The 15,191-nt window shown below is 49.9% G+C and overlaps 1 protein-coding gene and 1 long non-coding RNA gene across 2 annotated transcripts in view; one reads left to right on the forward strand and one right to left on the reverse strand.

Annotated features, from left to right (window-relative positions):
* Positions 1 to 3,861: 3,861 nt before the first annotated feature.
* GNA15 (G protein subunit alpha 15) lies at positions 3,862 to 9,710 on the reverse strand. The gene is made up of 7 exons (XM_074939814.1): positions 9,563 to 9,710; positions 7,927 to 8,111; positions 6,873 to 7,027; positions 5,831 to 5,959; positions 5,219 to 5,348; positions 4,782 to 4,935; positions 3,862 to 4,103 (listed from the first exon to the last, which is right to left on the reverse strand). The coding sequence occupies exons 1-7, from the start codon at positions 9,708 to 9,710 to the stop codon at positions 3,862 to 3,864; spliced, it is 1,143 nt and encodes a 380-aa protein (XP_074795915.1).
* Positions 9,711 to 11,802: 2,092 nt separating this feature from the next.
* The window catches only part of LOC141977875 (uncharacterized), a 49,265-nt gene continuing 45,876 nt past the window's right edge, over positions 11,803 to 15,191 (forward strand). The window contains exon 1 of the long non-coding RNA XR_012636299.1: positions 11,803 to 11,864. This is a non-coding gene — a long non-coding RNA (uncharacterized LOC141977875). The remainder of the gene's footprint in view (positions 11,865 to 15,191) is intronic.

Raw genomic sequence — 15,191 nt, forward strand, 5'->3', positions numbered from 1 at the left:
CATTGCCGGATCGTCACGAGCATGAAAAATAAACTCTACCCTGTATTTCAGAGAGTCCCTCTCTGCTACGAGTCTTATTGCCCGGGGCTTTCCGGACATCGCTCTGAGGACGTGAGACTGAGAAAAGCTGAGGGGTTATTTCCAGAACCGTGAATCACTCGGGGTCTCCTTTACAGCTAGAAAGTTTGGGGCTTAGTCTACACTGCCAGCATCTGTAAGTGGGCTAGGAGCATGAAAAGAATGACACTGCCAATGGGCAGTGAGGCTGGCACAATGGTGTAGATGTAACTGTGCCAACAGCCGAATGCTTCTGGTGCCAGAGCTAATGTGGTTCAAAGAGGCGGAGGCAGAAAGGTTCTTCGCCAGCATAACACAGCATCTACACTAGGGGGCTCTGCCAGGTTAGCTAGACCGGCAAAGCAGGGACAGTGTAGACAAGCCCTGGCTCAGGGAAACCCTAATCCTCTCCCTCCTTCCCCCACAATCTGTCTCTCCTCCTGTTCCCCAAACCCATGCAGAACTTAGGCTTCTCGGGTCAGGGATTTGGTTTTTATCTCCGGGTCTCATTCAGCAGCGAGGACATAGGTGATGCTGAAAAAATAGTAACCTGACCTCTTCCGGCAGAAGCCAGGCATTAGGGGCAAGAGACTGCGTCTTCCCCTAGGAACTTACGTAAGGAATGTTACAGATGTCGGGGGGAGGCACAGAGGGGCTGGTCCAATGTGAAAGGGGGAGAATGCGACAGAACTGGAAATTGAACCCAGTTCGAGTGCCAGTCCAGGGCTCTCCCCACAAGATCAGCCTTCTTCTGGGTCTGAGACACACCCCCTCCCATTCAGACAGCGTTCGGGACCACACACTTGGGGTGAAACCCCTTCCCTATTGAATTCAAAGGGAGTTTTGTTATTGACGTCTGGAGCCCTGCAAATCTGCGGACATCCGCGGCCCATTTGTGCAGATTGGATGCAGATAAAAATTTGGTGTCCGCTCAGGGCTCTATTGATATCAGTGGAGCCAGGACACCCTTATAAGCTTTTTCTGTCCTCAAAACACCGCTCGTTGCATCAGTGATTCGGTGCCTCACTTATTACCTGACTAATGATGATCCAGGCCCCAGCTCGTCTCCAGGCCAGGCTGACAGTGTAGAACTTGGAGCAAGGGCAGCTCTGTTGACAAAGAAGTGTCCCTGCCCAGTTAGCTAAATATCCCTGATAAAAGAAGCCGGGGTTTCCCCACTCTCAAGTGCAAACAGACACCACCACAGAAAACTGCACCCGGGTTCATATGCACCTTCGCTGAAGGTTCTTCCAAACCGGCTTCTCATTTTGGGTGCCCAGGTTAGGACACGTTGGGCCTGGTTTTCAAGCAGGCTGGTCACTCAACTCTCGGGGGAGCAGCAGCTGCTCAGCCCCAGGGGTCCCCACAGATGGCCAGTCCCCAAATCCAAGGACCAAAAGTCAGTGGGGCTCTTTTTGGAAATGACAGCCACGTGAATCAACAGCACCCGCACTTTTAACTCCAAGTCGGAAAAGCAATGGAAAGGCATTTTCCAGCTGTCCCTGTTACCCAGTATACGGTCTCCCAGGTGTCCCCATTAAAGGGACTGGAAAAATCTAGTAAACACATGACATGAAATCAATTCCTGACTGCCTGTGTAAGAGGTGCAAGGCTGTAGTTAAGTTCCAAAACTAGAGGGGGAGGCATATGCCCAGGGATCAAACCCTCCGATCCCAAGTTATTTTAGCAATTGGGAACTTTGATTGGGAATCCCTAGCTCTTATCTAGCATTTTGCAACAGAAGATTTGAAAGCACTTTACAAAGGAGGGATGCACCATTATCCCCATTGTACAGACAGGGAAACTGAGGCATGGGGAGGTGCCATAATTTGCCCAGGTTCACCCAGCAGGCCAGAGGCAGAACCAGAAACAGAACTCTGGTTTCTTTAATCCCAGTTCTGTATTTATCCACTAGGCCACACGGCCTCTTTTCAATCACAGATCACTTCACTGCACTTAGTCGGGGCACTAAGAAACAACCAGAATAAATTTATCTCAACATGATCCACCAACTAGCTGCTTCATAGATTTTAAGACCAGAACAAACTATAATAAGATCATTTAGTCTGATCTCACCACCATAGAGTTTCACCCAGTTACCCCTGTACTGAGCCAGACATATGTTGGACTAAAGAATAACTTCTAGGAAGGCATCCAGTCTTGATCTGTAGACATCCAGGGATGGAGAATCCACCACTGCCCTGGGGAGTTTGGTTTGATGGTTAAATGCCCTCACCAGTAGAGGTAAGCCACCACATTGTTAACTACAGTCATCAATTGCCAAATGCTCCATATGTCCCCATCATTTTGCAAATGGGGAAACTGAGGCCCAGACAACATGATGTATGAACTAGACAGGGGTTCTCAAACCGGGGGTCATGTCCCCTCCAGGGGTCATGAGGTTATTACGTGGCAGGGTCACAAGCTGTCCACCTCCACCCCCAAACCCTGCTTTGCCTCCAGCATTTATAATAGTGTTTAATATTTAAAAATGTGGTTTTAATGTATAAAGGGGGGGTCACACTCAGAGGCTTGCTGTCTGAATGGGGTCACCAATACAAATCTTTGAGAACCGCTGAACTAGGAGGCTCTTTAAGGAGGTGCTGTAGTGTGGTTTGCAGATACCAGAAGGAAGAGAACTGCAGACAAACATAAGAGAATTGATGGGGGGGTTAACATAATTTCCCCCCACCCCCATGAAGATTGTTTCATAAATTGGCCTTCACAACAGTCCCTATTCAGTTCACCCCTCTGCTCTGGCTGAATGCCCATGCGCAGAGGCTCACGCTGGGTCTCCTGTCTGGGGAGATGGTTTTGCGGACGGTGGGACCGGACACCTGCCCCAGCTCCCTCTGGAGAAGTTCCCACTCCTTCTCCAGGAGGTGGTTGTCCTCCCGCCAGAAGAGAGACTCGCTCACGTCGCCACTCATGCCTTCCTCTGAGCATCAGAACATGAGGTGCCGTTCACCACGATGCCTTGGTAGGCTAGAGACTCCTGGGAGCAAGAGAGATTCCACACACACACACGGCAGCTCCCTGGCAGAGTCCAACCCAGCAGCCGTGGCTTCTCTTCTCCCGCTGAGCGGGAGTTGCTACCTATTTCCCCTGCAGGAAAGCAGAGGAGGCCAATGACTGAATGAGCCACGGTGGTCTAACTCCCCTCTCATCCTTATAGGTGACCCCATAAGTCAGAGGGGCAGGACTTTGGCTGGCCGGTGCTGGGGAAGGCTACCCCAGGGCTGTGGATAAGCAGGGAAGTTTGGTCTCCGGGACTCTCAATCCAGCACCTATTCCTAGGGCCAAATCCCCATGAAAAAACCCCTGACAATAAAAACAAAGCTGGGCCCAGCGTCCCGGCAAGAAGCAGCCCCTCCACCAGCATGAAGGGATGGAGAAAATAGCCCTTGAAGAAGCCACAAGCCATCATAGGAGCCAATCCCCCATCAGTGCTGGGCTTCGGGCCCATCTCCCACAGAAAGGGGTAAAACTGACCCCTAGAGAAAGCATGAGAGGATGCTCTGCAGGCAGCTCGGCAGGGATTCTGGCAGGATGCCGTGAGAAAGGCGGCTCCACAGACCTCTGAGCCGAGGCAGAACCAAGGGAGACCGTTCCCCACACGCGCTCCCAGCCCCAGGCCTGCGCCCGTCCAAACACAGCATCGGGGAACGTTCCAAGTGTGCTTTACGAGCAGCAGCCGCCAACGTCCGTTGTCCCGACCCCCAGCTGGTTCGTCCCCTTGTGACCTGGCAACGCCAAGCACCGTGATGTCGCTGCCGGGCATGAACCCGGCCTGAGCCCTTCCCATCACAGCAGGTTGATGTCGGCCAAATAGCCAACCAAGACCACATCCCTGACGTCCTTGAAGACCTTGCGGATGTTCTGCGTATCCGTGGCACAGGTGTAGTGGCGGTAGAGGCATCTGGATTTGGAGGCCAGCTTGGAGGGTCTCTGGCCTGTGTCACGGTGGACAGCTGAGCATCGCTTGTACGTGTCCACGTACATCTCCAGAATGAACTTCTTCGCCGCCTCCGCATCCCGCTTGGGTCCTGACGTAGAACAAGAACAGACCTCAGCAGGGCTTTGCCACTGAAAGCCCAGGCTGGCTCCGTCACACGGGGCAGAACGGGAAGTCACGGTAGTGGCGATCACGGCATTCTCTGTACGAGTGACTGTGGACGGGGCAGTCCCCGTTTGGTCTATGGCAACAAAACCGTGATTATTCATTTTAAGCCAGTGCCGGGCAACCCCAGTCAAAGAGCAGCATCCCATTGTGCTAGCTGCTGAGCCAATAAATAGCAAAGACAACAGTCTGTGCCCCGGAGAGCCTACAGAGCTGTCCCCGATTGGGAACCCTCCCCACACATGCAGAGTTAGTGAGAGAGGTTTACGTGTTACCAGATGGAGCCTGGGCTATTTTGGCCCAGAGTAAGGGCAGAAGATACACGCAGGGTCGTTCCCCCCCACCCTGCCCCGTTTCTCTGCATGCCAATAAAGCAAGTAACCCAGTAACAAAGCAGCGGTGGATGGAATTATGGTCTCTGCGATGGCTTGAGTGCGGGAGGACCACTGGGGAGAAGTTCGCTTGTGGCTCTTTCTGTAACAGACAGTGGGGGCTGTCTGCTCCGGAGCTGCTCTCTGCGAGCACGTGCTCTGCTTCTGGAGAGCCCCCAAGTGTCGGTCTTCACGCGGCAGGGTCTGACACGGCACCTCGAGGCGGGAGTTACCTGGGAAGCTGGGGAAGTAAGCAGCCAGGTCCGAGTGGGTGATCTTGTCCTCCAGGAGGTCAGTTTTGTTTAAGAAGAGGATCACAGAGGCGCTCTGGAACCAGGGCAGCTCCAGGATGGTTCTGAACAGGGCCAGGCTCTCCCTCATCCGATTCTGCACCCGGGGGTGGGAGACACAGATGACACCCATCAGCCCTCTCCTCAGCCCCCTTTGCTCCCAGAATGCCCTGTGTGAGGACTCAGGCAAGGAACACAGTAGCCCAGAGGCAGGGAAGGAGGCAGTCCCTTGAGCCAGACATCTGAGTAGAGAACGGAGCCCCTCCAGACATGCTTGCTAGTGAGATATATGCTTGCTAGAGAGTGCCCAGGTCTTGTGGCAGGGAAGGTTACTGGTTTAATCGCCCCCCACCCCGGCACATCTCCTTAGGACTCCTTACCTCCTCGCTATTCTCCTCCAGGCACTGGTCGTACTCGCTGAGGGAAGCCAGGTAAATCAGGGCAATAACGTTTTCGAAACAGTGTATCCACTTCTTGCGCTCCGACTTCTGCCCACCCACATCCACGATCCTACAGGGAGCCGGGAGGACAGGGGCGTTAGCTGGCACCTGTCACACTGCTGGGGTAGAACTGCCTCAGAGAGGCACTGACTCCTAGTATGTATGCAGCATTTACAGGACTCCCTTTGCCCCAGAAGGCGTGTCAAAGCTGGGTGTAGCAACAGCGACAAGCAGCCAGCTCTGGGGTGGAGGATAGCAACTCCACAGCACACAGCAACACCAGGGGTGGGATTCCCCTGCCTGAAGCTGGAGTGGGTAGGAGGCATGACTGTGAGGAAGGCAGACTAGAGATACATCCCGGGCTCTTGGTCCTGGGCTATCAGGTTCTGTTACCACCCAGTTCGATTGGAACCAGGAGCTCCTAACCTAGCTGCTTACATGACGCCTCACTTGCACACAGAGGACGTGGCCTGGATTGGATCCATGCTGGAACAGCAGCAAAGACAGGGCAGGGAACCCCATGCAGGTCTGACTGCTTTGCAGCAGCTTCACCTTAAGATCATCTTCTGCATCGAGAAGCAGTATTCACTGATGCCGGTCGTCGGCATGCGGCTCCTCAGGACGTCCTGCGCTGTGGGGATGTAACAGTCGTCCGCGATACGCTCCAGGCTGGACAGAAAACTGCAAAACAGCCAGGAAACAAGGAGGAAGTCAGTCCCTTGGGCATCTCATCCGAGAGGACCTCAAAGCACTCTACAGAACACTCAGCCCTACAGTAAGGCAGCGATCGTGTCCCCATTTCCGCAGATGGGAGGGGAAGCGAAGACAGACGTGGAGAGAGGCAGGGCAGGGAAGAGAACGCCCGAGTCCTGACTCCCAGCCCTGTGCTCTAACCACACAACCATTACCCCTTCCTATTAAGGGGTAACAGTCTGGGTAGAGCTTGCGGCAGCCTGGAGCCATTTATCACTGATGGGCAAAACCCAGAGAACGTCAGTTCAGAGAGGCACCCTAACATTTCAGGTGCTTTGGTCAAGGAGTTAGGCTGGAAGACACCTGGGAGGATCTGGCATCTGGGTGGACTCAGGAGACTTATGATTCGTTGCTACTTCAGGCCGTGGACCAAGCACAAAACCAAAAACGAGTGTGTTTAAATATCTAAAGAAAAATTTAAAATACATTAACATAGAATAGGGTTTATTGAGTGTATTACCACAGCATCCAGAGCGCCCAGCAGACACGAAGACCCTGCTGCGCAAGGTGCTGTACATACACATCGTAAGAGGCAGCCTCTGCCCTGAATATCTTACAGGCTAAAATAGACAGGATAGGTGGAAGAGGAGACAGACACAGAGAAGAGCAGTAACTTGCTCAAGGTCATAGAGCAGGTCAGGCTGAGAATAACCCAGGTCTCCTGACTCCCAGCCCAGTGCCCTACGCAGCAGGTCACACCTCCTCTCCCACAAAACCCCTTTTTGTCCCAGAAACCTCGACCACAAGGCAAATTGAAACCCTGGGAAAGCTGTTTGGTGTGTCACCCAGAGGGAGCAGCAGTGGTCTCACACGCTCGTTACAGCCTGCAGGGGTGACTCACTACAGGGCTGAGTCCAGTAAGTGATACTCCCGCCGTCTCTCGTAGCAGGTCCGGATCCCCGCGTCCCTCCATAGGCTTTCAATGGCGTTTGCATATGGCCTGTTCAAGGCCGCCACCTTCGAAGCATCTACCCCCATGACCAGCTTGGCATTTTCCTAGAAGCAGGAGAAATGGGGGGGTGAGGAGGGGGGAAAGTTACATAAAGGGGGAGCAGCTGCTTTCTTGGAAACTTCCCGAAAAAACTTCTCTCCCCTCTATGCAAGGACAAATCAGAACAGCGCAGGCCTGGGGGTTATATTAACAAAGGGAGTACAGCCTAGTGCACTGACCAGGAGACAAGGGGCCAGGACTCCTGGGTTCTAGTCAGGGCCCTGCCTCTGATTCGCTGTCTAGCCCTAGCCACGTAACCTAGGGCTCAGTTTTCCATCCACACGCACAGCCCGCATTACTGTAGGATCTGAGCATCTCCCGGTCCTTAATGCATTTATCCTCACCGGTCCCCTGGGGAGGGAAGGCAGTGCTAGTATTCCCATTTCACAGAGGAGAAACTGAAGCACGGGGCAGCCAAGTGACCTGCTCCGGCTTGCGCAGGAAGTCAGTAAGCAGAAAAATTTCTTTCTAGTCTCCTCAGCCTTGGGGGAGCATGCATCTCTCTTCCCTGGACAAGGAGCCATTGCTCCTGCCATGGAGCGAAGAGGGGCCACTCGCTCAACCTCCAGCTCTTGACAGAACCGCTCTGGAATACGCTGGCCTGTTGTGACACCTCCCTTTGCTTTGCACCAACTGCCCTTGGCTCTCCTGTGCGGACTGGCCGGGCTCCTCCCTGGACAAAAACAGGGGGGTGTCGCTGCATTCTACTAGGCTCCAGCCTTCCAGGTAGGTGGGGCTCAGATCCTCAGCTGGTGTCAATCAGCACCACTCCATTATCTGCAACGGCGCTATGTCGATTTACACCCAGGGAGCGCGTCTGGCTCGGGGCATCCCGCTACTTCCAATCCCCATCCAGCAGCTGACTGGCAGGGGTCTCCCTGTCTGGGCCGCCCTCCGTACTTACCATGTTCTCTGGCCGGGCGTAAGGGATCTGCAGAGTCTCCATGGCTCCGATCATGGCCTGCACGGAGGCAAAGACGTTCTGATACACCAGCTTGGCAAAGTCTTTGCGATCCTCTTCTGAATAGCCCGCCCCGTGGATTATCCGCAGCTGTTTGATGAACGTGCTCTTCCCGCTTTCCCCAGTGCCTGTTGGCCTCAGACAGGAGAGAGACCTTAGACTTCCTCGGGGAGATGGGGTCATGAACCTGGTGGGGAACCTGAGGGTCACCCACAATCAAGAGTCAAGGGGCAAGTACTTCATAGCCACTCCCTGGCCCCACAGACAGACTGTTTGACCATGCCGAGTCTGGGAGGTTGCAACAGGAAATGGTCTGCGACATAGAATATCAAGGTTGGAAGGGACCTCAGGAGGTCATCCAGTCCAATCCCCTGCTCAAAGCAGGACCAATCCCCAATTTTTGCCCCAGATCCCGAAATGGCCCCCTCAAGGATTGAACTCACAACTCTGGGTTTAGCAGGCCAATGCTCACACCACTGAGCTATCCCTCCCCCTGGGATATGCCTCCATCAAGGAGGGGGAGAGGGAGATCACATGTCCTCCCCCTCCCCCGCAATTTTAACTATCCTTTTGCTGTCTCTCCATGAGGCTGCAGGAGAAGTGCATTTCCTGTCAGGTGAGCCTCTCAATTCTTTTCCACGTGGAAAAGCCACAGCAGAGAGGACACGGGTTGAAGGGGTTCTGAAGCCTGAGTTCTCCTACCAGCCCTGGAGATGCCTGGAGACTTCAGATTCTGGGACTGTCGGGCCAATTCTTCCTTTCGCCGGCACTAAAGAGCGCACCACCTGGCTCTGTCCCATTAACAAGGGATCTGAGACCAAGGCTTGTATATCCAGCCCTTGGTTCCATAGGCTGGAAGGGGCCTCCTGGCCACCAGTCCAGTCCCCTGCTAATCCCAGGTCACCCCATCATAGAATCTCATTCAAAGACCCATCAAGCTCTGTCTTGAAGCTAGTTAGGTTGTTTGCCCCCACTACTCCCCTTGGGAGGTTGTTCCAGAACCTTCCTCCCCCGATGGTTAGAAACCTTCTTCTCATCGCCAGCCTAAGTTGATTCATGGCCAGTTTACCCCATTTGTCCTTTTGCTAATATTCTCCTTTAGCTGAAATATCTCCCTGGCTTTTACACACACCCGCCGACGACGTATTTAGGGAGAGCAATCATATCCCCACTCAGCCTTTGTTTTGCTGGTTAAACGAGCCAAGCTCTCATCTCCTCTCATAAGACAGGGCATCCAGTCTCCTGACCATCCTGGTAGCCCTTCTCTGAACCTGTTCCAGTTTGAACTCCTCTTTCCTGAGCAGCAGGGACTGGTGGAGGCCGTACGCTCCTCTTGGAGCAAGCCTGGTATTCATCTGCAACAACTCTCCCATACGACGGCAAAAGCAGTTTCTCCAATGCAGGCCGGATGAGGGTTGGAGAGTAGGAGTGAAGGAAACCTTTGGACAACAGAGATTTGGGGGAGACCCGCCGTCCTTCCTCCCCTTTGGCTACAATGCATAAATCCCTCATTATGGCTCCCCTCCCCCAAACTGTCATCCTGTGTAAACAAAGCTGCATGGGCCACAGAGTAACTCACCTAGTAGAAGTAGCTTCAGCTCCATCCTGTCTCGCTTTTTCTGGTCTCTCAGTATTTTGTTGATTTCTTTATCTAACACAACAGCAGCTTTATCTTCTTCCGACAGGAAATAAGGGCACTTCTGACAACAGCAGAAACACCAAGCCATGGTGTGGGAATGATCTGATCCCGATGGGGAAAGCAGAGAGAAATGCCACACTTTATAGCACAGAGAAGTAACGCTGCCTCCCAATATAGAGGAGACACATCTCTACACCTCTTCCCCCACCCCACCCCCCGAAGAAAACCATAATGTTCGACAGCTCTGCAAAAGTTAGCTGCAGAGTGGCCGGTTTCTGGTGACAAAGGGAAAGCAGAACGTCTCGTCGTGGCAGGTGTTTCAAATTTCATCAGAAAAACAAACCCAACCAGAAAGGACGGGGTCGGGGGGGGGGTGGAATCTCTGTTCCAAGAAGTGTTCAAATGATCTTGATTTAAAATTCCCCCAGGATGAGGATTAAAATATCCTTCTCAAACCGAAATTCAGCCTCTCTGAAACATGCCTTGGCTCGTCGGTCCTTAGACAAATCCAGTTTCCAAGACAGAGATATTTAGGTTGCCTCTTGCTTAAACCATAAGGGAGCTCTCTGTGTCAGGAACAGCGATGCATAAGAAACCCTCCCATTCTGAGAAACTCACCACCTACCCCACCCTCCTTCTCAGGCCTGGGCAACAGGTCTGGACTAACCCAGAGAAGTACTGAAACTCCCACACCCTGCTCACATAAGACAGCTGGGGGGCGGGGGGGGGGGAATCCCCTATGCGCAAACAGCTCTCTCCTTCCCCATTGTACATCACAGATCCTCCTGCCCAAGGAGGGGAGCGGAACGGAATCTCAGATATCTAAAGCGTTGAGTTCTTCAGATGACAGGCCACCCCGCCCATGTGGTGAGCATTTTCTTTTGCACTGTGACAACCGCCTTTCAATTTCTACCACATGTTCCATCCCCACTCATTGGCGGATAGAGCACAAACATTTTGCAGAAAGATCAGTCTTTGCATTGCACAGCACCTTGCACCTAAGGCTCTCAGAGTGCTGCTGAAACATCAGCAAATTAAGCCTCTCAACTGCCCTGTTTGAAGTGGTTGAGGTTAAGTGACTTGCCCATAAATCTCACAGGAAGTCCACGGCAGAACCAGCAACAGAACTAGGAATCCAGTCACTGTCCCTCACTCTAGGCACTTAGGGCTAATTGTGTTACCCTTACACATGCTGAGAACTATCGGACTCTGCAAGTATCCCTAACAGAATCAATGGGACTAGGGACAGAGTAAGGTATCACTTGATTTGAGTAAGAATGATAACAGCAGCCCATAAAACAGTCATCCCTTGGCTTCTACTAGCGAGAGCCCATGAAATCACTGGTGATGATTCATGCATGCCTGTGGAGGGCCAGGCTAGTTTGGGTTCTATTTGTTCACAATGGAAGCGAAACACACTCGGTGGGGAATTAAATGAGAAGCGAGTCAAGAAACTGTTGAAAACTTGAAACGAAAAAAATACAAAATGCAAGCATCTTGAAGTTACAAGTTCAGATTATACGCGTGGGAACTTCCTGCCTGTAAACAGGACTGGTTTGACTGGTCTGCCTTCTACATAACCCCAAGACAAGCACGGGCAGTCAGAGGGAGAGCTTTCAATCCCCCCTTGCATACCAGTGAGGTTCTTCAACACTGAACCAGAGAAGTGAGAAGGGGATTAAGTCTGCATTAACCAATGAGAGTAAACATTCAGTGCTGATAGGTTGCAGGAGGTTTGTAACTGGGGACACCTGCCCACTTGGAATCGACAAGCTCAGTTTGGGTTTTATTTTTCCAGGCGCACGTCTAAGCATCCTGGATTTGCTGAGAACCGGAAAGAAGATTCATTACAAAAGCCTGTCCTATTTCCAATGCCAGTGGAAATAATTTTTTTTTTTTTTTTAAGGAAGAAATCAGACCCATATTGGGACCCTCCGTTGAAGGACTTGTCGTCATGGGATCTCCAGGCCAAAATTTTGGCAAAGATTCAAACAAGCATCCACAGAAGGAGTGTTTCTCTTATTCAGCCCCTATCACAATTAAAACTCCTCTTTACTCTGCACTGCATCAGCCTATAACTGACAGTTGTAGTGATTTGTGAGAAAAACCAGCTGCCCAGAAGGAAAGGATTAAAGTTTCGGCCTTCAGGGATGCCAGAAATCTGACAGGATGTCTGGACTGCTGATGCACCAAGCATGATTCATGCCCAAGCAACGAGGATGGGCCGGAGGCAGTCAGGCAGGTGAGGAAACAAGGGTATGGCTACAAGACGGTGCTACACTGCCAAGTGGAGGCTTCCTGCAGGGGTGCAAACCCTTCCGTCAATGTAAGAGGTGGTGGCTGGGTCAGTGGAAAAATTTGTCTGTTAAGGTAGCTGTGGCTGGGGAGGGGACACGGGCCGGGGGGTGTTAGGTTGACCTAAGTACATTGCACAGGGTGCAAAAAATTTTCACAGCTAGGTTGTGATGTAGCTAGGTCGACCTGAATTGTAGGTATAGGGCAGAGTAAGAGGAGTCTCTATAGAAACAAAAGGATGACCATAAGAACTGTCTCTCTCTTATCCATTTGGTTTCATAGCTTGTTAATTCTTGAATTTTACCACACTAGTGTTCTGTCAGCATATAGAGAGAGGAGACCGTCAAGTTTACAGCAGGGAAAATCTGGCACAAGTAGATTGTTTTGAAACACTAGAATTATCGAAGGACAGTTACAGAAAAGGGGCCAGATTTACAAAGATGGAGAAAAAGACCACCAGGTGCTAAAGGAGTTAGGTGTCTAAAAACCTCTGTAAATTGGACCCACAGCTGCAACCCGCTTCCCTTCTAAAGCCTCATTTTAACGCCTCTCTGTTATTTTGGGTGTGGAACATTCATTTGAGCTGAAAGGTGCCAGATTTCAAGGGAAAAAAAAACCCACAACAGTCTCCTCTGTCTTCAGAGTTAAAGTTTCAAAGAGTATTTGTCAATTGACTTTTTCAAGTTACAAGGTAGTGATAATGAATCCGATCTGAAATTTTACTTTTGTCTACTGTTCATCTCCCCGTCACGTAAGAACAGCCTTTACGATCCTTATTATGTGTGTCGTAGTGACGATTAGGAGCCCCAACCAGGGACCAGGACCCCACGGTACGAGGCACTGTATGCATGCCCAATGGAAATGTAGTCCCTGCCTCAAGACATTTACCATCTAAAGTAATTTCAAGTTTTTCACGTTTCAAACTCCTTAGAGAGCCTTGGGAGCTAGCCTGATGGGCGGAAAATAGGCTGTAATCAAAGTGATTAGTGGTTTTTGTTGAGGACAGTGCTGGGCCCAATCCTGCTTTCACCGACTTCAACAAGGATATTTTTTTGAAATTGGCTTCAATGGGAGCAGGATTGGGCTGGAGAGTTTGTGAGCACCTGCTGCCCTCTTTTGGCCAGTAGCAGCTTCTGTTCTTCCAAACAGTCTTTCTAAAACAGACACTTCAATTAGTATACATGTGTCTGAAGTGCTTTCCTAATGGAAGACTGAATTAGCAACTTACTAGGCAGAGTAAGGGAGCTGCTCATTTGAGACAGGCACTCCTATTTGTTAAAGTTTCTTTAAAACCTTCAATCTCAGTTTTTAACAGAGAACTGCAAAGCAAAAACTGAGTTAAACCCAGATTTCTAAACAGGCTGTTAAGAGGTATTATTCAGAAAAGACCAGTAAGCCAGCTCAGATAGATTGGAAACTCTTGGGTAACAACTGCCTTTTTGTTTTCTGTTTACATGGCACCTAGTACAATTAGGTCTTAGTCTATAATGGGGGCTCCTAAGTGTTACCACAATACAAATAATTTCTAGCCAGGCTGTTTGTAAGTTGCAACTTGTTCTGCTGAAAACTTCCATCTCCTCCTGTATCTCTTAACCTCAGTGAGGCTCCTCATGTGAGGTAACAGGACCGTTTACACGGAGAGAGGTTTCCAGGATTAGGTCACAGCCTTGTTTATTTTCTTCCTTGGAAATTCACTTGGTGCTGAAGATGGTATATGTAGCATGAACTGTCTGAAGGTAGCAAATGCATGAGGGACAGTACAGGTCTCCCTGAGACAGCGGCTATTTGCAGGCGTAAACTCTTCAGGGCAAGGAATGTGACCTCCTGCTAACTGTGGTAGATAACTTAAGTGAAATGGTGCCAAAAGGGATTTTCATAGAAGAAAAGTTAAACAATTTTTAAAATGTTATGGTTAGTGGGGTATTGAGCACAGAAGTTCTCCCCACCACAGACCCCCTCCATTTTCATTTTTACTTTGCAGTTCTGTTAAGAAGGGTTCCCCAGGCTTTCCTAAAATACAGTGAAATGGCCCTTCCAAAATAACACACAGAAGGGGAGGGAGGGTTGGAACACTAGATTTCATAGTTTTACACCTTTGCTTCTATTAATAGTAGTAATTAGGGCTGCCAAGTGATTTAAAAAATTGATTATGATTAATTGTACTGTTAAACAATAACAGAATACCATTTGGATGTTTTCTACATTTTCAAATATATTGATTTCAATTACAACAAAGAACAGTGTACAGTACTCTATTATAAATATTTGTGCTGTAAAAACAGTATTTTTCAATTCACCACATACAAGTACTGTAGTGCAATCTCTTTATGATGAAAGTTGAACTTACAAATGTAGAATTATCTACAAAAAACTGCATTCAAAAATAAAATGTAAAACCTTAGAGCCTACAAGTCCACTCAGTCCTACTTCTTGTTCAGCCAATCGCTCAGACAAACAAGTCAGTTTACATTTGCAGGAGATAATGCTGCCCGCTTCTCATTTACAATGCCATCTGAAAGTGAGAACAGGCGTTCGCGTGGCACTGTTTTAGCCAGCCTCGCAAGATATTTACATGCCTGATGCACTAAAGATTCATATGTCCCTTCATGCTTCAACCACTATTCCAGAGAACATGGGTCTATGCTGATAAGGGGTTCTGCTCAATAACAATCCAAAGCATAGCGGACTGACACATGTTAATTTTCATTATCCACCAGCGGATGCCACCAGCAGGTTGATTTTCTTTTTTGATGGTTCGGATTCTGTAGTTTCCACATCAGACTGTTGCTCTTTTACGACTTCTGAAAGCATGCTCCACACCCCGTCCCTCTCAGATTTTGGAAGGCACTTCAGATTCTTAAACTTTGGGTCAAGTGCTGTAGCTATCTTTAGAAATCTCACATTGGTACCTTCTTTGTGTTTTTGTCAAATCTGCAGTGAAAGTGTTCTTAAAACAAACATGGACTGGTCATCATCTGAGACTGCTGTAACATGAAATATATGGCAGAATGCGGATAAAACAGAGCAGGAGACATACTATTCTTCCCCAAGGAGTTCAGTCAAAATTCAATGATTTTTTTTTTTTTTAAACGAGCATCATTAGCATGGAAGCCCGAAGGGGCATACAACTGTTTGGTATATCTGGCATGTAAATACCTGGCAATGCCAGCTACAAAAGTGCCATGTGAATGCCTGTTCTCACTTTCAGGAGACATTATAAATAAGAAGCCGGAAGCATTATCTCCCGTAAATGTAAACAAACTTGTTTCTCTTA

This window comes from Natator depressus, chromosome 25 (genome assembly GCF_965152275.1).
Source record: "Natator depressus isolate rNatDep1 chromosome 25, rNatDep2.hap1, whole genome shotgun sequence".
NCBI lineage: Eukaryota > Metazoa > Chordata > Testudines > Cheloniidae > Natator > Natator depressus.

Bases quoted from the DNA above. Each gene is read 5' to 3' on its own strand.
- GNA15 (XM_074939814.1), bottom strand. From the start codon at position 9,710: ATGGCTTGGTGTTTCTGCTGTTGTCAGAAGTGCCCTTATTTCCTGTCG. The intron at 7,028-7,926 runs GTAAGTACGGAG...TCCTGCTTCTAG, and splicing joins ACGCCCGGCCAGAGAACATG to GAAAATGCCAAGCTGGTCAT. The intron at 4,936-5,218 runs GTAAGGAGTCCT...CCCCGGGTGCAG, and splicing joins TGGAGGAGAATAGCGAGGAG to AATCGGATGAGGGAGAGCCT.